Source organism: Anabrus simplex, chromosome 1 (assembly GCF_040414725.1).
Source record: "Anabrus simplex isolate iqAnaSimp1 chromosome 1, ASM4041472v1, whole genome shotgun sequence".
Taxonomy (NCBI): Eukaryota; Metazoa; Arthropoda; class Insecta; order Orthoptera; family Tettigoniidae; genus Anabrus; species Anabrus simplex.
In genome coordinates, this window is record NC_090265.1 from 1,241,367,670 (window position 1) to 1,241,394,235 (window position 26,566).

The 26,566-nt window shown below is 36.5% G+C and overlaps 2 protein-coding genes across 2 annotated transcripts in view; one reads left to right on the top strand and one right to left on the bottom strand.

The window, feature by feature from the left end:
* The window catches only part of LOC136858235 (synaptic vesicle glycoprotein 2A), a 263,056-nt gene extending 257,542 nt beyond the window's left edge, over positions 1–5,514 (top strand). The window contains exon 12 of the mRNA XM_067137635.2: positions 5,372–5,514. Within this exon, the coding sequence (XP_066993736.2) occupies positions 5,372–5,382 (11 nt within the window). The 3' untranslated portion in view covers positions 5,383–5,514. The remainder of the gene's footprint in view (positions 1–5,371) is intronic.
* Positions 1–26,566, bottom strand: part of LOC136858234 (arylsulfatase B) — a 94,672-nt gene that overhangs the window by 13,728 nt on the left and 54,378 nt on the right. The window contains exons 5-7 of the mRNA XM_067137633.2: positions 22,768–22,925; positions 10,505–10,640; positions 7,594–7,752 (exon numbers count right to left, since the gene is read on the bottom strand). Coding sequence (XP_066993734.2) covers positions 7,594–7,752; positions 10,505–10,640; positions 22,768–22,925 — 453 coding nt within the window. The remainder of the gene's footprint in view (positions 1–7,593; positions 7,753–10,504; positions 10,641–22,767; positions 22,926–26,566) is intronic.

A 26,566-nucleotide genomic window follows, 5' to 3' on the forward strand; every position in this document is an offset into this window, starting at 1 on the left:
GGAAAGAAATAGAGTTAGAAATGGCTGTGGAAGTAAGGAGAAATTGAAGGAACTTACTAAAAAATTGAATCTAGCAAAGAAGGCAGCTAAGGATAACATGATGGCAAGCATAATTGGCAGTCATACAAATTTTAGTGAAAAATGGAAGGGTATGTATAGGTATTTTAAGGCAGAAACAGGTTCCAAGAAGGACATTCCAGGAATAATTAATGAACAAGGGGAGTGTGTATGTGAAGATCTTCAAAAGGCATAAATATTCAGTCAGCAGTATGTAAAGATTGTTGGTTTCAAGGATAATGTCGAGATAGAGGAGGAGACTAAGGCCAAAGAAGTAATAAAATTTACATATGATAACAATGACATTCACAATAAGATACAAAAGTTGAAAACTAGAAAAGCAGCTGGAATTGATCAGATTTCTGGGGATATACTAAAGACAATAGGTTGGGATATAGTACCATATCTGAAGTACTTATTTGATTATTGTTTGGTCGGAGGAGCTATACCAGATGAATGGAGAGTTGCTATAGTAGCCCCTGTGTATAAAGGAAAGGGTGATAGACATAAAGCTGAAAATTACAGGCCAGTAAGTTTGACATGCATTGTATGTAAGCTTTGGGAAGGCATTCTTTCTGATTATATTAGACATGTTTGTGAAATTAATAACTGGTTCGATAGAAGGCAATTCGGTTTTAGGAAAGATTATTCCACTGAAGCTCAACTTGTAGGATTCCAGCAAGATATAGCAGATATCTTGGATTCTGGAGGTCAAATGGACTGTATCGCGATTGACCTGTCTAAAGCATTTGATAGGGTGGATCATGGGAGACTACTGGCAAAAATGAGTGCAGTTGGACTAGACAAAAGAGTGACTGAATGGGTTGCTATATTTCTAGAAAATAGATCTCAGAGAGTTAGAGTAGGTGAAGTTTTGTCTGACCCTGTAATAGTTGAGAGGGGAGCTCCTCAGGGCAGTGTTATCGGACCTTTATGTTTTCTTATATATATAAATGATATGAGTAAAGGAGTGGAATCGGAGGTAAGGCATTTTGCGGATGATGTTATTCTCTATAGAGTGATAAATAAGTTACAAGATTGTGAGCAACTGCAACGTGACCTCGAAAATGTTGTGAGATGGACAGCAGGCAATGGTATGTTGATAAACGGGGTTCAAAGTCAGGTTGTGAGTTTCACAAATAGGAAAAGTCCTCTCAGTTTTAATTACTGCGTTGATGGGGTGAAAGTTCCTTTTGGGGATCATTGTAAGTATCTAGGTGTTAATATAAGGAAAGATCTTCATTGGGGTAATCACATAAATGGGATTGTAAATAAAGGGTACCGATCTCTGCACATGGTTATGAGGGTGTTTAGGGGTTGTAGTAAGGATGTAAAGGAGAGGGCATATAAGTCTCTGGTAAGACCCCAACTAGAGTATGGTTCCAGTGTATGGGACCCTCACCAGGATTACCTGATTCAAGAACTGGAAAAAATCCAAAGAAAAGCAGCTCGATTTGTTCTGAGTGATTTCCGACAAAAGAGTAGCGTTACAAAAATGTTGCAATGTTTGGGTTGGGAAGAATTGAGAGAAAGAAGAAGAGCTGCTCGACTAAGTGGTATGTTCCTAGCTGTCAGCGGAGAGATGGCGTGGAATGACATTAGTAGACGAATAAGTTTGAATGGCGTTTATAAAAGTAGGAAAGATCACAATATGAAGATAAAGTTGGAATTCAAGAGGACAAACTGGGGCAAATATTCATTTATAGGAAGGGGAGTTAGGGATTGGAATAACTTACCAAGGGAGATGTTCAATAATTTTCCAATTTCTTTGAAATCATTTCGGAAAAGGCTAGGAAAGCAACAGATAGGGAATCTGCCACCTGGACGACTGCCCTAAATGCAGATCAGTATTGATTGATTGATAATCGGAGTGATGAATCTAAGCTCAATTTATTTGGATCCTATGGGAAAATGTACATGAGAGGGCCTAAAAATGCTGAATATGATCTCAGATATACAAAGAAGACAATTAAATTTGGAGGAGTAAACATCATAATTTGGGGATGCTTATCTTATAATGGACTAAGCTCCATATTTTGGATTAAAAATGTGATGATGAAATAAAGTTATAGAGACATTCTAAATGGTACCATGGTACCATATGCGAGGGAAAACAAGCCAGCCAATTGGTTTTTTTTAGCAGGATAATGAACCAAAGCACTTCTTGAAATTGGTAAAGAAATGGTTTTGAAGACAACCAGGTGTCCGTTATGCCTTGACCGGCACAGTTGCCTGACTTAAACCTCATTGAAAATCTATGGGGGAAGTGAGAAAAATTTATACCGATGGAAAAGTTACGAAATAAAAATCAGTTGTGCCAAGATGTCCAGAAAGCTTGGAATAATATTCCAAAGGTATTATGTGAGCATTTGGTGGATTCCATGAATCAAAGGTGCAGAGAAGTGCTAAAACACAAGGGAAATGCTACCAAATATTGACTTGAAACAAATGAAACAGTTGTGGTCAAATTTATTTATGTTTTTCATGTGACAGTGTTCTTACTTTTTCTGCCAAGTATTTTTTGGAAAAGCCCATGATTTTGTAGTTCTGAAATATGAAGAAGAAAGTAGGCTTATTTTTGATAAATCATAATGGTCATGGTTTTAATCTGCAAATTAACTTACTGAAAATGTTCACAATTTTCCTTGTAGCATTTAAAAAAATTGACTTTATGTCATTGTTATTCCTGTTATTTCTGCCACCGCTGTAGTCACTGCACATGGGTGACTACCAGATAACCAGCCTTGGCACTGATGTCTGTGTATATAACACATGGCGAGTGTTTGTAAATATCACATTACCTAATCAGTTCATGTGCAAGTGATTCACTCTACTACTCTCATCTTCATCCAGGTATGTTGCATTTTTCACAATAGGCTGCTTACCCCTGCAACTGAAGTGACTCACAGCATACAGAACCAAGCCATGGTAGGTGCTTGCTCTTACCTACTGTATTATCTTGCATAAAGTTTTGTATTTTACGATGTACCATCACAGAACCTATGCCCCCCTGCAGTGTAGTGCAGGGTGCGAAATCGCAGGGGGAAAGGGAGGGATTTTCCCCCCACCGACGATTTTATCTCAAAGGTTCCCCCCCCCCCACTAAAATTGTCCGGGGGGGATCCTTTCATTATAAAATAAAAATTCCGCACCTGTTTCACTCTGACAAGTCCATCTGAAACCCGGGCGAAAACGTAAATTACTTGAAGCTCTCCTCCGTTGTCATTGCTCTAAGTAGGTGGAGCTTACACCACTCATGTACTTCTTGGAGAGGGTGTATTTCCGATAGGTATCAATAGGACAATGTTCACTTAAGCAGTGTACAAACCGACAAATTTGTTCAGTCAACGCTTAAACCTGGTAGAGGAAGGTTTCACTAATAAAGCAATAAATCAGGACAAATCGTGCTTCGTATGGTCTTTATTAAGAAAACGACAGTCTCTCATAAACTTCTCAGATGATTGGAATACCGTTTTATTGTTTATCATTCTCGTTATAACAACAAAATTCAAACATAAAGATCTAAAATTTACATTTTTCTCGGGGAGGGATTAGTTAAATTACAGGGGAATTTTATACCCTCTCCCCCCCACTGGATAATGCTTGAAAAAAAAAAAAAAAACACTAGTAGTTAAGCCCTATGTTGCTTCTCCTCCCCACCACTTCTTTCTTATTTCTCACCCTGGTGTAGTGGTAACAAGCTAACATCTTATCTGGAGGCCCTGGGTTCAATTCCTGATCAGGTCAGGGATTTTTACCTAGATCTGAGAGCTGGTTTGCGATCCACTTAGCCTATATGACTATGATTGAGGAGCTACCATATTGTGAGATAGCAGCTCGCATCTACTGTAGAAAGCCAAGAATAATGGCTGATCATATGACACCTTGTAATTTGCAGGCCTTTTGAATGAGCAGCAGTCACTTGGCAGATCACGGACGTTTGGCCATGGGGTTTGTTTTGGTATCACAATTCCTATAGTTTGTCTAAAACATAAAAATATATCTCATATTTGCCTTGTATATATCCCTCTCTGCTATCCTGAGAAATTGTGGTACATTCCCTTTTTCCCTGTGTCTGTATGTATGTATGTATGTATGTATGTATTGTGACAATGAAGGAAGAGTATGGGGCAACCGGCAGTAATATCAGCAGCAACAATGAGGACAGGGCCAGCAGCAAGCAAAACAATAGGTAGCTTCATGATAAAGAAGCTCCCAGAAGAAGTTTGGAAGCTGATTAAGAATGCACCAGGCACCCAAATGATGTGGAAGTGGAAACTACTAGAATCTTCAGCAGGCCTATATATGAGTGCAACTGGTGCATTCCAGCCAATCTTGAGTGAACTGTTGTGGAATAACACTGCCCTGTGAGCAGCTGTGTGGAGAAAAGAAGTTTGATGTGCTGTTGTGGAGTATATTTGATCATGTTCATGAGAAAAAACTGTGTTGAGTGGAAAACTAAAGTGCGAGTGAATGTGTAAATTAACTGAAAATACTAGTTCAATAAATTTAGTGGATAGTAAAACACAATACCTCTTTGTGTAGTGATTTATGTTTTAAGGACCCCCTGAAAATCTGCTACAGTATGTATGTATGGTCCCCATCCTAGTATTATGATGGGACAAGTGATCACATCTGATCTGCAAGTGATGGGAGTGCTTTGGACCAAGTTGAACTTAGGCTAGTCTCCAGTGGCAAGGTCATTTAACACCTGTTTTATTCTGTTCTTTTATTGGCATGTGTTTGAAATAACTGGAAACCTACAGCTACTGTGGTGTCATGAGAGAAGAAACCATTTGTGAGTTTTTTAAGATCTATTGCATTTATCATCAAAGCAATTACATACTTTCTGGATCGTTCTCTACGATGTTCTTTTTTAGCTAGTGGCTTTACGTCGCACCGACACAGGTAGGTCTTATGGCAACGATGGAATAGGAAAGGCCTAGGAGGTGGAAGGAAGTGGCCATGGTTTTAATTAAGGTACAGCCCCAGCATTTGCCTGGTGTAAAAATGGGAAACCATGGAAAAAAAATCTTCAGGGCAGCCGACAGTGGGATTCAAACCCACTATTTCCCGGATGCAGCTCACAGCCACACGCCCCTAACCGCACGTCTATCTTGCTCGGTGTCGCAATGTTTGAGTAGCCAATCAGAAGCTACTTCTGCTTACTACATTATGTGTATGGGTGAGATGACGTGTGGGAAGGCTCTCAATGCACTTTGCTTCTCTGGTGATGATAGCCAAGTTAAATAGCTGTTCTGCTGGTAAAATCTGAGCCATAGGTAGCTGGAACTAAAACTCAGCTTCTTTTCAGTTTCAGATTGAAAGGAGAACTTTGCCTACATCTGCTGATACTGTTGCAACATGAATTTCCAACGAGAGATTTGTGGTGAAACCATAGAATGTGCCTGCACCTGTGAAGTGGAAATGTCCAACTAAATCACCACTACACTCTAGCCTGATGATGGGACAGTATGAAGGAACAGAGGAGGCCACAGGCTGAATGAAGACACCTACCATAAATAGTACTTACATTTTATTTTTTGGGAGCTAATGCTCTCCATTCTGTAATTCTTGTCTTCTTTTACTGTAGCTTGTAGTAGCCTATAATAGAATGAATGGGATTTGATTTGAATATGTCTTTTTATTTCAACATTTCTCTTGTAGTTTGATGTAGAATTTGGTACTGTATTTTCATCATGTGCATAATCTGTAGTCGCAGTCAACACCAGTATGTCTTCAAGGATGCGTATTTTCTTGATTCAGCATTGAAATAAAAATAATGTAACCTAATAATCTGAAGCCCTTACGTTAGAGTGATGTGATTTATTTAAGTGTAGAAGCCATATTTGGATTATTTTGGATGGTTTGAGTGTGTAAGGTCGCTCAGGTAGACACATTTCTTTGTGTCAACCATGAGGTAGAATTCATTTTGATTTTCCTTTAATAAGAAAGCATGGCAAGTAATTAAAATAATAATAATAATAATAATAATAATAATAATAATGATGATGAGAATGTTAAAATATGGAATAATTTAGGCTCATCCTAAAGCATATAATAATTATGTGAATTAATAATTAGTAAATATTTCATAATGGAGTGATACACTGAAAGTTAAGATGTGTTCACAGTTGGCTCTGTTAACTTTTATAGGCACAGGCTAGCAACAGCGAAGAAAATGCAACTCAGGAAGACACGTTGGTAAATATTTCCACTTTGCCTAAGATGTTGTTACAAACTTTTCACGTAAATATTAGATGTGACAGAAAGACTGAATACTGGGCAAGATGCATCTGTGAGCTTGCATCCGGGAGATAGTAGGTTTGAGCCTTTCCTATCCCTTCATCACTATAAGACCTATCTGTGTCAGTGCGCCTAAAACAAAAGTCATACATTTTGCAAAAGATGGCTTTAAAAATGAGTTACAATTCACTGCGAAAGGAAACCATCTCACATTCTCTTTTTGCTGGTGTGACAACACAATGGAATGAACATGAAGTTTACAGGGTGCATGTAGGGGACCTGAACGGAGAATTTTGGTGTAATTTTGAAACTTTAGCCCAAGAAGTGATCTGTAGAGACATTTCACATGTTATGGAAGGGATATGGATGAACGAGCTGAAGAAATTGAATATATCACCAATAATGAGGCAAGTTTGAGGCCTACTGTATATACTTATTGGGGCAGACGTTCTAACAGGAAGAAGGGAATTGTTATCGTGTGGTTTAATTGCAGTAGAGACATTGTTAGGCTGGACTTTGATGGGAAAGATTTCTAATATGAAGAAAAGTGAAAAAATGAATGCTTTCTGCCATTTACATTCCTTTCTCAGTTAACATTTTGTAAGTTCAGATCACCAGCTCCAATAACATACCTTTCTGTGTCATTCCCCTCCACATAGCTGATTATCTTATCAAATACTTCTGCATCTGTGTCAGCTTCAGCCTTGCCATGTCTGTACACCCCTAAATCATCAAGTTGCCTATTATCTTTAGAGATAATATTATACCTAGAATTTCATGTTTCTCCTCCTCAACTTTTTCGTAGCTTACAAATTCTTCTTTCACCAGTATAGGTACTCCTCCTCCTATCATTCCTAACCTGTCTCTATGATAAACACTCCAGTTCTGCAAGAAAATTTCCACATCCATAATATCACTTCTCAGCTATCATTCAATTCATATTATAATGTCTGGTGTGTATATATCTATCAAATTACTTAATTCTATTACAATACCTCTACAGTTTAACAATTTTATGTCATCCTTACTTGACTTCATGCTTGCTATACTGTCATCACCACTTCCTACTCCACCCTGTTTCCCTCAATGTAACTCCTGATAACTCTTCTAAACAAACCCTGTAACTTATATGTACTATTGCTATTCAAGTGAAGTGACTTATACCAATTACTCACCAATACCTCTGCTGGGATAACTCCGACATTCATTAACACTATACTGAAAAGATGAAATACAATCACACAATAAAGGAAGATTCTTAGGCTTGAATACTGCAAAGAATTTTCTTACCTATTATGAGTTTCCAATGGCGGAGCCGTATTGCAGAATTTTTGGTCCTTTCGTCAATGTTGAGTAACACAGAATTTCTACGAGATGTCCTATTGTAAACTAGGTTGCTCCATAAGTCCAGGCCGTCCATTTTCTTTTCCAAACTTTGACCATTACCACCTAAAATACAGAAAACACTTGATATCCCTCTGGATAATGTCCATCAGTTCTCAACATTCAGGCAGTTGTGTTAAAAAATAAATAAAATAAAATATCATTTTATTGATGGCAATATTTCCTCACTTGTTTTGTTTTATGTTCAGGATAAGTGATGCTTGATTTTAACCCTTTCAGTCCCGGTGTACAGTATACTGTACATCAAATTCATTAGCTTATAGCACCAAGAATTATTAGTGAATAGAGGAATTCTCTATCTTGCTAGAGACTTCTATGCTTTGTCTTTGTTTCTCAAGTTTTTTTGAAGTGACATCTACTAACACATTAGTGAATTATGAAGATAAACAGCAAACATGGCAGACAAGCATGCTGTTAGTCTTAAAGGAAGTAGATGAATATTGTTACTTGGGTAGTAAAATAACCAACGATGGCAGAAGTAAGGAGGACATAAAATGCAGACTAGCACAAGCAAGGAAGAGCTTTCTTATGAAAAGAAATTTGCTCACTTCAAACATTGATATCGGAGTTAGAAAGATGTTTTTGAAGACTTTTGTGTGGAGCGTGGCATTGTATGGAAGTGAAACATGGACGATAACTAGCTAAGAAAGGAAGAGAATAGAAGCTTTTGAAATGTGGTGTTACAGAAGAATGCTGAAGGTGAGATGGATAGATCGAATCACGAATGAAGAGATACTGAATCGAATTGGTGAGATGAGATCGATTTGGCTAAATTTGAAGAGAAGAAGGGATAGAATGATAGGACACATCTTAAGACACCCAGCACTTGTTCAGTTGGTTTTTGAAGGAAGTGTAGGTGGCAAGAACGGTAGGGGTAGACCAAGGTATGAATATGACAAACAGATTAGAGCAGATGTAGGATGCAATAGTTACGTAGAAATGAAAAGGTTAGCACAGGATAGGGTGGCATGGAGGGCTGCATCAAACCAGTCTATGGACTGATGACTCAAACAACAACAACAACAACAACCGGTTTCGGTGTCTATGGACACCATCATCAGCTGAAACAGGTTGCATGAACAAAGATATACCGTACAAGTATGTAAGTACATATAATAGACCCTTAGTACTAAGTGATATTAATAGGGTGAAGTAAAAATACAATACTTAAAAGAATGTAAACAAGTTATGTGCTTGTTGGTCAAAGTATAAAATGAAAGGGAAGATATTAACAAATGTTTAAAGACTTGATCACTTTGGAATGGTTAAAAAATCTCAAGCGTAGCACTGCTAAACACTACGTGAACACTTTATAGTGTTTTGCCCTATTTCCAATATCTCATTTTAACTCTTAACTTTCTTTTCATACTTCAGGTTCAGAATCGGATCGAGAAATTTCTGGCCACATTATCACTTTCTCTTTGCCTGCAATATGATCTACTTCTTTAAGTACCTCTTAAATGATGGCTTCTTTTTATGAGTTGATGTTACAAGCCACCATCAAACCTACCTATGTTATTTTATTATCAATACTCTGTGAAAGGACTGCATCCTATGTCAGGTTTTAGATGTCCATGATTTATTTTCACCTAGTGTTTAGCAGTGCTACGCTTGAGACTTTTGAACTATTCCAAAGTGATCAAGTCTTTAAATATTTGTTTTAATCTTCCCTTTTCATTTTATACTTTGACCAACAAGCACATAACTTGTTTACATTCCTGTAAGCATTGTATTTTTACTTCATCCTATTAATGTCACTTATTACTAAGGGTCTATTATATGTACTACATACTTGTATATCTTTGTTCATGCAACCTGTTTCAGCTGATGATGGTGTCCATAGACACCGAAACCGGTACTGAATAAAAAATGTTGTGATTATATCAACAACATATGATGTATTGAAAACAGGTGGATCAATCAAATTTCCCTTTATTGAATGTTATCTCCTTTCAATACAGACCAGATATGAAGTTTTTAATGTTGAACACTTTTGCAAATCCTGATAAAGCAAAAAATGGGTAAATAAACTTTATAGTTGTTTTTTTAATACAGTACCTGATATGTTATGATATGGTGTGGTATGGTATTGTCTCCAGAGGCTCACAAGTTTGTGCCATACAGGCAACTAACTATAGGGGCCTGGCAGAGACTGACATTTTCAATCCTGCTTCAAAGTGTAGTTGGTTATGCTCTTATCCTTTTTGCTCAAGCTTGTAGGATTGAAACCTTATGCAGTCAGTTGGAGTTTGCACATTTAAACTTGGGATACATACGGTATATCAGTAGATTTTTTGGTACGGTATATTAAAGAACCGTTTTGAGGGCAAAAACTATTATTATTGCTTCCACTTGTCCGAGGCTCCTTTCTGTTATTGTTCTTCTCAACTCTTGTCCCTTTCTGTCCCTGACAGCTGAAGTTTTGCAAGGCTTTCTTTCATTTCTGTATCCTATATCCTATTCTATATCCTTTATTTTCTTCATCTGATACCCTAGGTTCTCATGTGATCACATCTCTTTATCCTCCACCTTTGATGAATATTAAAAGGGACTGATAATCTGAATATCTTGCTCCTGAAATAGCAATCGCCTCTATCATTATGATTATAATCTATCAGTTTCATGTCCGTATTGATACTTGGTATTCACAATCACAAAGAATGGGTACCGTCCACCTAATCAATACTTTATTATATCATTATGATGTGACACACTATGACAGTGCATTAGACTTGTTCACTTAAACAATTAGAAGAATGGTTAATTAATTGTCTTGTATTATGTGCTTCTTATTTACCTGCTGCTGAATAGAGAGTTGGTAGCCAGTCAGTGATGTGCATCAGTTGATTGGATACTCTAGGAACATTCTGAAGATTAGCAGACCATAAGAGAGCTACTCCTCGCACACCACCTTCCCACAGAGTCTCCTTGACCTGTAAAATTGATCATTAAAGTTGGTCTGAGACTTAGAGTGAGAAATTATATCAAGACCTGCTACCTGTACATTGCTCTTTGGTAACATCTCCCAAAATAAAAGGTACCTACTTTTTTGGACTTACTGAAACTCTAGAAAATGTCTAAATTACTACAAGGCCTCACATTTTTACCAGCAATAATATGTTGATAAAGATAATAATTTATTAACAAGAAAAGTGTGCTCAAGTGGAGCATTATACAGTAAATAAGGAACATCAGTTTCAATTTTTGCTATAGTCTGTAAGAGATTTTGTTCTCTTTGCACGTATTATTATATAATATTTTCCACAGCTCTGTCCACATAGCACACACTTGCATTCTTTGTTCGGTTCATGGACTCTCTTGTTCTTGCATATTTTGTGGTGTAATCCATGGATTGCTGTTCTTGTTGTAACGTGTCTCTGGCTCTTGCACTCCTTTTTTCCAACTGTTATCTATCATGGCTGAAGTACTGTAGAACTCTAGTCCTATCTCCTTTTCTTTTCCTTTCTCTGATAAAAGTAAGAAGTGTTTTAATAACTAAGATTCTTAAATATTCTCAGTCCAGTTTGCCTCCAACTAGAATTACCTTGTAGAAGTACATCATAGTTACTACAAAGATCTTAAGTTATCATCTCCAGTGGAGATGTAACATCTTGGTATTGCAGATTGGGTGAAAGGGGCATCATGATATTTGTTGAATAGGACAAGAAAAACACTGGAATCATTGGAATATGAGAGGGTATTTTGGCCATATTCCGAGTTATGGCCCTCCTTGTGCTTGTGACAGGATTACTTCATTTATCAAAGGTTCTTAAATTGTTAAAATGAACAATTTCTTATTGAGGTTGTGTAAGTAAGGCTAATGCCGTATTTCATAGAAAATTACCAGGCATGCTCATAAAGATTTTAGTGAAGTTTGAACCTGTAGGCTGCCAATGATCTTCATGTTTGTCTCCTTAAAACAACAATCATCATCTTCATCATCAGACCTGTGAGAATGTTGGAGGCCAGGGATTTCTCAGAAAAAACTTAAAAGAATAAAACTGAATTCAGTGAATTGTCTAAGAATATATCTTATATTTGGAAGGATTGTTTCATTTCAGTAAAGCTGAATATCGAAGGAGATTATGGAAGTAAGAAAGCAAAACTAGCTGAGGATGCTCGGTTTGGGTCACAGAGGTATCAGCTTGCATTCAGGAGATAGTGGGTTTGAATCCCACTGTCGGCAACCCTGAAGATGGTATTCCATGGTTTCCCATTTTCACACCAGGCAAATACTGGGGCTGTACCTTAATTAAGGCCATGGTCACTTCCTTCCCACTCCTAGCCCTTTCCCATCCCATCGTCGCCATAGGACCTATCTGTGCCGGTGTGACATAAAGCAAATTGTAAAAAATAGAATTAGCTGAGTCAGTGAAGAGGGTGAGTCTGGATATGTTAGGAATTAATTATATTCAAATAAGAGAGATAAGGAGGAACAGATAGGTAATTATTAGGTGTCCTTAATAGGATTTGAAGCAGGGAAGGATGGAATGTGGAGTGAGGTTGTTCATTAGGAAAACGAGTCTGTAAGTGATGTGGATAGATTTGGTTGGTTTGAGAATTGTCTCTGTATTTACATATGAAGGGACAAGCGAGGATGGGGCTCTAAGTGATATAGTAGTCAGGGTTAATTCTAAAGGGTATTAGTGCTAACGGATAATTTCAATACAAGAATTGGAAATATCTCTAGAATTTTAGGATATGAGAAGGATAGTATGGGAAAAATGAGGAAGCTACTAAAAATGAGCTTATCAGACTTTTGTGCTTCTCTGGTATGAGGATGACACTTACTAATCCATTCTTTAAGTATTTGGCCATTCACATACACAGGATGGTATGGATACCAGATTCATAATGGGAGTAATGGAAAGGGACAGGCAATTGATAAACAAAGTCATATATAAAAAGACAGGAACATGTAGTACTTTAAATCATTGAGGGACACATACCCCTAAAACATCTGGAAACTTCACTGGAGAAAAATGTACATTTGAAGAGTTTTGAAATCGTTGTCAAACAAATTACTAAGACCAGAAGAAATTTTGTGCTGTTATGAAAAATTAGGAAATTGAGTGTTGTATGTTGGCTATACTGTTAATATAATTCTGAGTGCTGCTTCCATGAGTGCTGGCTGTCTTCTGATGGCCCTTTTCCTGAAGTTGGATGTCGGTATCATTAAGTACCGGTAATGCTTATTTTCTGTGTGGATTTTTGAAATCTATTATAACGAAAGTTTAATAAAAGTATTCAGTTGAGTTATAAGAAAACAACATTAAGGTTGTTGTGGTGTGAAAGCAGAACCTGGCATCTATGTGACCAAAGTCATTGAGAAAGAAGAAATCTCTATCTTGCATATTAAGTTATGTGTATACACAAATGTGGTGTTTGGTAGCAAGATTTTCTTTTTCATTTCTTCCTTTCCTTTTTTTGTATGAGTATTAATCTTCAAGATTAAGAAAATATCAAGCAAGTTTACATCCTCCTAAGCAGCGAAAAAGTGAAAAGTATAAGAAACTATGAAGGATCAGTATCAATGCTGTGTGATATTAATGCAGGAAATTACATCAGTTATCAAATCACCTTGCTTAACATTAGTAACAATGAGGCTAAGGATATTACTGAATGGTGAAAGAAAAATTATAATAAAAGCTTTTCAAGACTGTTAAAACCTATGGATTATATTGATTCATGGTTTCAGAAAGGACAATATCTGGTGATTGACATAAAAAACAAGGAGAAAAAAGCATGACAGTAATCGTGCCAGTTTGGTGCTTAAGAACACAAGTACTTGCTTATATTTGCTTACCTGTTCATAGAATTTTTCATATTAAATTGTAAAGGTGTGATATTTTGTTGAGTTCAAACTGAGAGTACCCTGTTATTGTTACTGTATTAAAAAATGACCAGATTATGAATAGGAAAACATAATACGAAAAATAAAAGGACAGGTCAGCATTGGCAGTGAGAGCAATAGAAAAGGAGACAAACATGAAAACACAAATGGGTATCTTCATAAATTGCCTTCTTCAACTAGATATGCTCTATTCTTATCAATTACATTTTTGTTGATGAGGCTGGGAAGCAGAAACAAGCTCGTCAAGGGCTAAGAAGAAATCAAATTGAAAAATATTCGAAATGACACTGATTAATAATAAAACAGAAGTGTCCAGGTGAAAACAATACAATAAGTGAAGTGAATAAAAGGTAGAATATACCTAGTATAATCTAGTGCCTAGACTTAGAGTCAACTAATTTTGAGGTGAAGAAACAAGAGCTAAGTCTAGGTAGTTGTATCCTCTCTACCCGGAAAACAAGTGAGATACATCTTGCTTTCCACGTTACACCCTTCCCCTAATCCAAGTAAAGGATTGGTATAAGTTCCCATCAGCTCCTCAGGGTAAAATATTAACATCGTCCATAAAATATAATAATATTATCTCAGGTTCCATTGAAGAGTAAAAGCATGTACATTAAAATATTATTCAACCCCCAAACTCTACCAATGCATTTCATCATTCATTGTATCACATCAATAATTCCTTTTGTTGTATGTCCGTCGCGCCCTTCTTGATCCGCCAGCCAGCTACACGCGTGCCAGTGTGTTATTCTTCGAGCCTCGGCGCGCAGCCCTCAGTGCGCGTGCCTGGAACGTCGTGTGTGCTATATAAAGGAGCTCCTAGCCTGTCCAGACGCCCACTGACCCCGGTGTCCAGCTCCAGAATACACCCTACGTCGAGCACGGAGGCTACTCCTCTTGAAAATGTGCTTCGGCCAGGTGGACTGAATTTCTGGCAGTAAGAGGTCTCACCTCGGGTCACCGCTCCTCTTGTCTGTTCCGCTGTCCAAGTCCAGTCTTACCATTATATGCCACTATCATTCCCTAGCTAATGCAAGCTCCCATTATCAACTTAGTTTCGCTAAGTAGGAACTCTTCAATCATTGAACTTACGTTAATGAACTCAGACACTTCAACAAGGAAGGACTCTCTGAGATATTTACATCAGTGCTTCTGATAGTTTTCGACTATCAAGAACTTTTCATGTCACAAGGACTATCTTTTCGAAATAGTTGTGAACATGAATACTCCAACGTGTATATAGTGTACAAAGACAGACTCTTTCTCCCAATTCATAGTTCATTTTGCTTCAAGATAACTTTCAGTTTTGTTAGTGTAAATATTGTAATTTTACATGTGAAGCAAATAAAGAAGTTGTGTTTTTTTGTAAACCCAACCTTGTTTACAACACCTTTCATTAATAGTTATGTTACCTTACAGCTACATATCATTACCTATATTTCAGAATAAAAACTCAGAAATAATCCTTACACTTATTTATTAGCATGCTAACTTTGGATGAAATAAAATAAAATTGAAATATCTCTTGTAGAGAAAAGAAAATGGGTATATGATAATTAACCATCTTATATACATTGATTCTTTCTGTCAACATAGTCGAAATAGGGTCTTCTGTATTCTTACATTCATTATTTGCCATTTATTGCTTCACTGAATTAATTAAATCCATCATTTCGCCTTTCTAACTTATAATGCAGTACAAGTGATGAAAAACTAAAGTTCTATCTTGTCAATAACATGAATAACAACATTTAATGTTCCAGAACTGCTTAACAAAATTGATAATTGTTCATGGAGTTATTTTTTTATAAGGTCATTTTCTTTATATTTGTTGGTATGTAATAATACTTTATTAACGGAAATACCATTTTACATAACAGTAGAGAAGTATAGAAAAAAACACAGTAAAAAGAAAGTTCAATGGAGTATAAGTAGAAAAAATATGTACAGATATATATATACACAGGATATATTACAAGTAAGCACAGGAAAGTAATACAAAAGTAATACAAAACAGTAAAAAGAAAGTTCAATGGAGTATAAGTAGAACATATGTACAGATATATACACAGGTTATATTACAAGTAAGCACAGGAAAGTAATAGTCAATTCTGGAGATTATGTAAATGAGTTCTAAATTTTGACAATGAGCAGTCAAATATAACAATATCCACTTTGTTTAGAGATCTTGACATTCGTTCAATTGGCCCATTGAATGCATAGTTAGTTCTATGCCAATTTGTAGACAATGTATTCTTAAACCTTGTGCGTCTGTCTGGTACATGTACGTTAATTTTTGCAAGGAGTTGTGGACAATTCACCAAGGAATGAAGCAATTTAAAAATGAAGAGTGTATCCAATAATTCACGGCGTTGTGACAGGCTATGCAGATTTAAGGACTGTTGTAGGGATGTATAATCAACATTATCATATGAGAATCCTGCTCTAAAAGAATATAGACAAAGAAATTTATGTTGTACTGAATCTAATCTATGGATAGAGGTCTGATGAAAAGGGTTCCAAACAGGTGTACAGTATTCTAGTATAGGGCGTACCATAGATACATATAGCAATCGATAGGTAGCTAAGTTTGAAAATTCCCTAGAATATCTAGTAATGCAATCCAATCTTTGAAATGCTTTCTTACAAATATTTTCAATATGTTCATTAAATGATAGGTTATAACTGAATAAAACACCAAGGTCATTAACTTGTGAAACAGGAGTTAGAATGTTGTTATTACTAAATTTGTACGGAAATACTTGTTTTTAAAAAACGATATTATTTTACATTTCTCATGATTAAGTTTCAACCCATTTTGAATACAGTACTTTTCCAGATGATGTAAATCTTCTTGAAGTTTTAAACAATCAAGTGGACAATTAATTTGCATAAATATTTTTCCATCGTCGGCAAACAAAAGCAATTTAGAATTCTTAAGTATATTTTTAATGTCATTTATGTAGAGTAAAAAGTAAGGGCGCAAGGTGAGACCCTTGAGGAACTCCACTGGTAACAATAATAGGCACAGAAAAATGATTCCTTATTTTAACAATCTGCAGGCGATTTTTAAGATATGATTCAAACCATGAGAGGAGAGGCCCATTAATTCCGTAGCCCGTTAGTTTTTGCAGCAAGATATCGTGATCGACAGTGTCAAAAGCTTTTGAGAAGTCTGTATAAATGCAGTCCACTTGGGAGTGGTTCTCTATTGCATCCAAGAGAAACTGATAGAATAAAAGAAGATTGCTACAGGTTGACCGTCCTGAAAAGAATCTATGCTGCTCATCAATGATGATGTTTCTAAAGAGAGGTGTGATTTTCTCAAGAATTATTGAGTCAAATATTTTGGAAATATGAGAAGAAATTATAACTGGTCTACATTGTTTTATGTCAGTTTTATCACCATTTTTTAAAACTGGACTAACAAATCCTTTCTTCTATTCCACTGGAAAAATACCTTGGTTTAATGATAAGTTGAACAGATAAAAGAGTGCTTCACATAAAATAAATGAGCAGTACTTGAGCAGGTAAGTTGAAACACCATCAGGTCCTACAGTTTTCTTTAATTCCAGAGATATCAGTTTGTTGTAAATTTCTACCTTACTAATGTTTATAACTGATAGATTGACAGAGAAAGGATAATCATATGACATACTACTACTATTCTGATAAGAAGAATAAACAGATGAAAAGTGGTTAGCAAAAAGATTGACAATATTTTCTCCAGTATCTACTGTAACTTCATTAAGATGCATTGTTGAAGGAATATTATTACATGACCTTTTAGAACTTAGATATTGCCAGAATTTCTGTGGATTGGAAGTAATACTTCGTTCACAGTTGGAAACATACATTGTATAGCAAGATTTAGATTCACACTTGTATTCATTTCTTAATTTTGAGAAATGCTGATAATCACTATTGAGACCTGATTTTGTATCGCTTATGTGCTTTCTTCTTTTCAATAATCAGTGACTTCAATTTATGATTAAACCACTTTGGGAATTTGGGAGTCTTAAAATTCCGTATAGGGATGTAAAGTTCCATGCCATAATGTAGTACTGAATAGAAGGTTTCTACTGCTTTATCAATTGATACATTTTGAAACATTACCTTCCAGCTGAACTGTGACAGATAATAATTTAGTCCATTATAGTCACCATTTAAAAAGTCAAAATAAAAACTATCAGCAGGCAAGGAATTGTATAGCTCATTTATAGGTAAAGAAATCTCTAAAGCTGGGTGGTGTCTATCGAGGGGGACAATGCTTTCATTACTAGATTTTACGTCAATGGAGCTGGAGTTACTGAAAACCAAGTCAAGAAAGTGATTCAGAAAATTTGGGATAGCATTAAACTGATTTAAACAGAGATAAGAAAAAGTGTCTATAACTAAACTGGACTGCATAGTGTGGTTACCTACTGACATAAGGCCAGGAGATGTTTCTTCATTTACTATCCAATTAAGATGTGGTAGATTGTAGTCACCAACAATGAGCAATAAATGGTTGTCGAGATTTGACATAATTTTTTCAACAGCACTGCAATGTTCAAAATATTTTTGGACAGGAGACTTTGGTGGAATGTATACAGCACCAATGATTAATTTTGTGGTGTCAAAAGTCAAGGACACAAACAACTGTTCAACTGTGTTACCGCACGGTATCAGAGTAGGTTTAAACCTCTTGCTAATGCAGATCATTACCCCCCCATGGGATGCCTTCATACTCGTTAAAGAAGACCTATCACATCTGAAAATTGAATACGTTTCGAGTCCGAGTTCCACATCACTAATTTCATCATTTAAGTTTGTTTCGGTTAATACCATGAAGTCATAGTCAGCTAAACATGAAGAAATTTTAAGTTCAGTTAGTTTACTTCGAAGTCCATTTACATTTTGATAGTATCCTGTAAAGTGTTCAACTAACCTTTTTATTGAAGTCTTTGGTGCTTTCTTAGTACTGTGTATCTGACTTCTGTGAAATGATTCCCTATCTATATTTTGCATAATATTCCTGTGGAGGATTCTTCATATTTGGGGCTTCGTATTCACCTTACAAGATATGAGATAATCAACAAGTTTCCTCATTGTGGCTTTAAACTGTTACCACACTCTAAAATACTATTATAATTACAAATACTAACTAGGCATTGTTATATCATGACAGTGGAAATCATATATATAGTCATAAAACAATCTATCGATATTAACTGTGAAATTGTGCCACTCATTTATATATGTGCTACTATTAATGATGAATAACCTCATTTCATCTACCGCTGTGCCAATACTTTGACATAATTTAATTCCTCAATCTACTGTTTTTTTTTTTTGGGAGACATTGTAGGGCGATAATTCTTAATGTCCCTACATCTACACCAATAAGTAGGTATCTGAAATTCAGTAACTATACATAATCTTTCACGTTATAATACCAATCGAGATTAAAGCAACTGGTCTGTAACTCTATGTTCACCTCAACATGACCTAACCTCATAGCCTTCATTATTTTTATCATGCATTACCAATATCTATCACATGAATCCGTAACAACAACTTCATTTAACCTTACAATGAAACAAACATTACATCTCAATACTCTCATTACTACACATTTCTCATGTACCTCTTCTTATTAATCCTTCTGAATATACATATTCTCATTTCGCTTGCTTTAAATATCATCTTTGTTACGGTTTGATACTCCCTCAATGATATATTCTTCTTAATAAACGCGTATTCCCAATATAATCCATCTCTTTGTATAATAAAGTCATTACGGCCATGTCTGTCAATTTGGTTTACTCAAAAACTAGATTATACTTTGCAATTCATGTATACTACTCTTAATCTCCCCCAGTTCATAGCTAAATAAACTTTCCGTATAGATTGGTACGTTAAAATCGATATACACTCTTCACATATGTTGACAATAACCTATTATTTCATTTTGAGTATATCTGCTACTTAAATTGGCACACACTCGTGGTTAAATGCTTAAGATCTACCACTGACATTCACAATTTGGCACATATAATTCGTTTATAGGTAATACTCCACTGCTTTTAATTTACTGCAACAACTACTATTAATTTTTAATATATATCGGAAACTTATCCCTTATCTCATCTCGTCGGCGGCAACTGCTGGTTCCTGCTTGTATGCTATGCCATCTCTGTGTAGTTAGATTCCATCTCCGGACACGTCACAGCTGGTTACTGGGCATCGCAGTATTGGTTTTCGTCATGGTAGCCTGCGCAATCTTCATCCTTGTTTAGGCGGTTCTCATTATATTGCAGGTGTCCGTGCAAGAAGAAAACAATATTATATGGGCAGAATAAATAGCTAATTCTTTCATTTTAAGCCTTTTAACAGATATGAATAAATGCTAGTGTTTTCTCTTATATCTCAAAATTGCACCCTTATATGAATTCAAATGCGGCTTATTCTCATTAAATAGATCTTTTTCTTCATGTTAAATAGTGCTTCTAGTTATTATTTCTGTTATTCTTGATTATATTCAGCCACTTATAGTGCTAGAATTCGCCCTTTCTCTTCAATCTTGCACCGGTCCATATATTCCTTTTCTCCAATATTTTAAATTGGAATGTGTACATTTCTCCACGTCTTGACTGAGTCTTTAGCTGTGAATCATTGAATTCTTCACCAATATTTATATTTTTAGTTCACAGTTCTCTTTCTGTTTGTTAATCAACCTCTTCTTGGTTCCAAGTAGATTACTTCCTTTTAAAAGTGATCTTCTTTCTCAAGGCAGTAAGAATTAATTGAATTCAATTATTTTTCAAGACAATAGTTGTTCCAACTTGAAACTCCTTTTTGATGGTCTTTTATAAGTCTCCGCCTTCTAACTGAGATTAACTTGCATCTTGGTGATAATTCATATGTGTTTGTGCTGCATGAAGCTGCCACGCGCCATTTTGTCCACTACTTTTCTGTGCGTACGATCGCCTCGACTATAACGTAATGGTACAACGTGAAGGAAATCAAGTCACAACCTGTCGACAACACTTCCCCTTATCTCTCTCCTCTGTCCCTTATCATCTGATGGTGTACAGCACAGCCAGTAGTTGAGTAGTACACACGGCTGGATAACATACAACACTCAAATTCACAACTGCAGCATTGAAAATGAAAATCCACAGCCTGTTTCCAGTCATTTGATCAGATCAGGAATGGAATGAATGAAGCCCCCATCTAGCGGCAAGGATAGGAATTGTGCCAGCTGCCAAAGCGTGTCAGACTTCTCTGGGGCAATGATTAATGATTGGCAGATGAAATTAAATGATACTGGAGAGTGTTGTTGGAATTAAAGATAACAGGAAAAACTGGAGTAGCCAGAGAAAAACAAGTCCTGCCTCCGCTTTGTCCATCACCGGGATTTGAACAATGGAACCCAGTGGTGAGAGGCTTGTGTACTGCTGCCTAAGCGAGGGAGATTCACTTCTTAAGTTATTATCAGAACATACTTTCATTAATATTTATTTATAAATAGTTAATATTATTTCTTCTGTTTATTTAACTACTAAGAACTAAGGTATTTCAAAATATAAAATATAACTAAGTTACAAAAGACTATATAAAATCTAACACGTCCTGGCGCTTCTGTTCACCATGAAATTTAGTCACGTTCTTCTCATGCTGTCCCCCAACAGATTCTTTGAAATCTTTCGTCATTCTTGTCCTCAGCTTCTTCTCTGTCTTCCAAGTCATACTCAAATGGACCATTCAAGTGCTTAGCAATATTGTGCAGCATGGCACATGTGACAATTACTTTGGGGATTCTTTCCAGGGAAACTCAGACACAATTACCAAGGATCGGAAGCCGTTGTTTTAACTGACTGAAAGTTCTTTCCACTATTTTCCTCTCTCTCTGGCATGTGTCAAATTGAAACAATGTTGAATAGCATTTTCTGCTGGCTTAAATGGAATGAGAAGCTATGGAAATATACCATAGCCTGAATCTCCAAGTAAGCTTTACCGTTGAACTGAGAAATGATCTTCCTAATTGGCTACGAGGCCACCCTGTGCTTATGCTTGTAAATTCATCATCAGCATTGACAGTAGCTTGCACATTGAAACTGGCATACCCTTTGTGATTTATGTACTCATTGTTGTGCACAAATGGTTTCTTTATTTCTGTGTGCATGCAGTTCAATGTGCCTACAGCGGTTGGCAGAGGAAAACGAGTTTACCAGCATAAGCATTATTAATTTCCTGCATTGTGGAAGAAAATTCTCTCCAATTGTTAGCTTTGTCAAGCTCACCTCCAATGGGGGTGTGCCTGAAAAGAGCTGCACCACCTCGGGATGAGGACACGAGTTTGCATTTTAACATTGTCAAGAACACGATCCATAACAAAATGAACAGTTTTACATACTGTTCAATCAACTCCAAGGTCCTCTGCCACTGCACCCTCGAAACCTGAATCATCTATACAATGAAGATCTCCATCCATTTTTCTGGGAGGTAGAACTCCCACTCGCATTTCTTCAGTTTCTGCCAAAAATGCCTTTGGCCAAAAGTCTGCATTTTCACTGTTGAAACATAACAGTTCTTTGCCCACATCTCTTCGATCACAATATGTTTTTTCTTGTCTAACTGGCGTGAACATCACCATGACAAGAACTGACAAGCAGCAAGGAAAAATTTAGCATGTTCCACCACAGTCTTAAAAACATCAAGATACATCTAGACCAAATAAGTAGAATCTACTCTTTATTCACACCAATATGAAGATATATCTAGCCTGCCCGGAAAAAGTAAGATACATCTAGGTGCAGTAGATTCTAGTCTTTTTATTTACATGAAACAGAGATACATCTCAAAAATGTTTAAGACTTAGCTTCAACTAGTTTTTATTCACTTCACTCAATGAGTAACATTAAATTTTAAACTTCATTGGTTGAAACATTTATTTGTCACTAGTCTTGGGGCTAAATTAAATACTTGTAATATCAGTTAAAAATGTACTTTCTATCAAAAGGTTTACTTCAAACAGCCTTAGCTGAAACCAAATGAAGGGAGCATGCTTCTTCTGAGGATGTGAATTTCTGGTTACAGGTCAATAATGTATGCATACTATTGACTGCTGATTATTATTATTATTATTATTATTATTATTATTATTATTATTATTATTATTATTATTATTATTATTATTATGTAAGTTAGTTACTTACGCCTCTAAAGGGGTAGTTAGAACCCCAGTTGGGATAAATGCCAACAGTTGGTGCTCCATTGTCTGCCAAAAACACAATGATAGAATCCTGCAGCATTCCACGCTTCTGAAGGGCACGTACTACTCGCCCCACTGACTCATCCAGTTTTGCCACCATTGCTGTAATATAAGGGGAGAAAAATTCAAAGTTAATTTACTCTCACAACCAACAACAGCAAAAAAACCCCAACCACCATTGTCATCTACACTTTCTCACTGGTGACTATAATAGTGTCTATCGAGTAGTGGGTTCTTACATGGCTAAAGAGACAAATTCTAGAACTACAAGCTCTGCTGCAGTGCTGGTACATCAAAACTGCCAAAGGTTCCTGTTGTTGTACAACCTGGCGGACAGCAGTTTTCTGATTTTCTTGTCTCCACTACAATAACTTTTATTGGACTCATGCCTTCATCACTTTTGTTCACTCTAGAACTATACCCTGTTAGTTTCAGGACATAAACCACACTCTGGTATCACAGATAACCCATTTAAAATCATAATTTAGACAGCTATTTAGAAATACAGTATATGTTGAACTTTTATATTCTCTCTTTATTGTCTGACTCTGTGATGTACTAGTTAGTATGATTAGCTGCCACCCCTGAAGGCCTGGGTTCGATTCCTGGTACTGCCACAAAATTTGAAAAGTGGTACGAGGACTGGAACGGGGTCCACTCAGCCTTGGGAGGTCAACTAAGTAGAGTGAGATTCGATTCTCACTTCAGCCATCCTCAAAGTCATTTTCTGTGGTTTCCCACTTCTCCTCCAGGCAAAAATAATGGTTCCTAACTTAATGCCTTGGCTACTTCCTTCCCTCTTCCTTGCCTGTCTCTTTCAATCTTCCCATCCCCAACAAGGCTCCTGTTCAGCATAGCAGGTGAGGCTGCCTGGGCGAGGTACTGGTCCTGCTCCCCAGTTGTATCCCTGACCAAATGTCTCACACTCCAGGACACTGCCCTTGGGGCTGTGGAGGTGTGATCCCTCACCAGGTCCAGCTGAAAAACCAATCCTGGAGGGTAAATGGATTAAGTAAGTAAATAAATAATTCTCTGTTTATTGATTTGGAGTATAGCGTTAAAATTTCTCTGTTGAATATGAGTTATGTAATGTTTTTTATTAATTAAATTATTAGTGAAATGGGTTATGTAATTACCTTGTTACACATTATATCTGGTGAATAGATTTCAAATTACTTTCTTTTACACATGAAGATCATCTCAGAATAAGTACACTGTTGTTTATTTTAGTCCACTGGAAGCATAGATTATGTTGTCTTTGCACTAAACTGCAAATTCCATGAAATGTATTGAAATTAAAAGTCATGTCACAGTGGTTTGGATTCCACATAGAACTGGAGAACTCCAGCTCCCATGTTCAACAACAACAATCACCATTGTCATCATAGGCCTTCTCTCACTGGTGTCTATAATGATGTATTTTGTCATATCAATATTCCTGTAAAATTACAAGCTCTCTTACTCCTCAAAATTACTCAACTCACAGCATACTATGCTTTCTAGTCCTATTTCATCGTTCGTTGTTTTGGAAATTTCATCTGCTGAAAGACCATGGCTTAAACATGTATTTAATATAGTTCAGTACCTCAAATCATGTTCAAATCATGTATCATTCTACTTCTAATAGTTATTCAATTAAATAAAGTATGGCATTTATGTAATTGAAAAAAAAAAAAAAAAAACTATCATCAACAAAAACATTGTTACACAATGCACAGCATGGGGCTGTATGTAACCCAAATGATGCACAAGCAGGGGTGGACTTCACATTTCTGTGCCCCTAGGCAATATAGTGTGTTTCCTCCAAACAAAATAAAAATCAGTAGCCATGTTCTTGATATAACTACATAATACTATATGGTACACTGTGTAAGTAATAATTAAAATTACATGAAACCAGAGTCAGAACCACTTTTAACCACTCAAGCAAGGTTGATGTACATTGTACATCTGATGGACTATACTCATTTAGCTGGTTTAACATACCATATATGGTTGATAAAGCGGAAGTTAGAGCACCTATTTATTACACATGCATTACTGCCACTTTGCAGGATTTTTATCATCTTATGAATCGAGAAGTTGTATACTTTGCAGCCATCTGTGTTTCATAAGTAGAACTAAAGTGAATATATATAGCTTTTGATGTATCGATGAATGCTTTGTGAACTATATCTATGGTGGGGGGGTTACCAAAAAAAAAACTGGAATTATTTTTAAAAGCTATATATTTTCAAATTAAAAAAAAAACAACCTTATCTCCTTCAAAATGATCTCCATTACAACTAATACATTTGTCCCACTGTTACTTCCACTGTTCAAAAACTTTTTTGTAGTCATCTTTAGAAATGGCTGACAGCTCATCCCTCGTTTTTTTCTTGACCTCTTCAGTGTTGTCAAATCAGTGTCCTTACATGCCACTTTTCATGTTTGAAAATAAGAAAAAGTTGCACGGAGCCAGGTCAGGTGTGGCGCAGCGGAACCATGCCATTTTTAGCCAAAAACTTTCTAACAGAGTTGGCTGTGTCTGCAGGTGCAATGTCATGGTGGACGAACTAGTCTCCTGTCTGCCACAAATCGGGTCTTTTTTGATGAACATTGTTGTGCAATCATCTTAAAACTTCCCAATGAAAGGTTTGCATGTTGTTCATTTAAATTTGCCATCACAAAAAATGAAACAAGAAGAAATTAAAAGAGTGCTACAAAAATCAATCTCTGCAGATGAACAGAACAAGCCAGGTCGACAACACAGGCAGCACTGGACTGGCAATGAGTTGTGCTATACACCCCTAGTGGCAGAAATGCATACTACACAAGCTTTTCTCACAGCAATGCTATTCTGGTTATTTTTGGATACTCCCTCGTAACTAGAAAATTCTTGCCACTTATAAAGGGAAAGTACCAAGAGCAGATACTTCACAGATATTTTTTGCTTCCAGGCTAGAGGTTACTCAGTTGCAGAGCCAGGCCATTTCATTCTCGTGTGGGTGCAGAAGTTAGTTTGATAGATGACAGCAGTGGAAGTGATTTATCGGGAAGTGATATTTTGGTAGTGATATGGGCATTGACAAACACAAACACCCAGTCCCCAAGCCAGAGGAATTGACCATATATGCAGTTAAAATCCTTAAACTGGCTGGAAATCAAACTCAGAGCCATTCAGTCAAGGAGCCAGACACTCAGTGCCTCATACAAGGGTTGTAAATAAAATAGTGGCAACACAGATATTACCAAGAGTTTATTGCAGTCATCAGCAAAATTCTGCTATATCCCTTTAATATGATCAACAGTGAAGTTCTAGACCTCCTCTCAAATGTGCACCAGCGAGGTGGTCTTGGTTGTTTGCAGTGATGGAGAGCCCTATTACTTGCAGCAATGATGAAATATCAGGAAACCTGATGCCTCAGAAAGGTTCTTTCAAATGAGGGAACAAATCAAAGTCACAAGGATTGATGGCAGGGTATTATGGAGGATGTTCCAAAACTTCCCAACATCACCTGTGCAACACATTAGTCACTGCTTCTGCTGCATGGCAACATGTTGGTCGTGCAGGATGCAAAGTGGAATATCCCATAAAAAAAGTTAATATTTCTGGTGCATAGCCGGATGAATATGGGGTTCAAGGGAACGCCGATAGTACTTATTTATTTATTTATTTATTTAGCATATGGCATACAAATACTACAAATATACCTATCAGTTGTCCTCAGTTAGAGTATTTACGTACCCTTGCCCTGATGTGA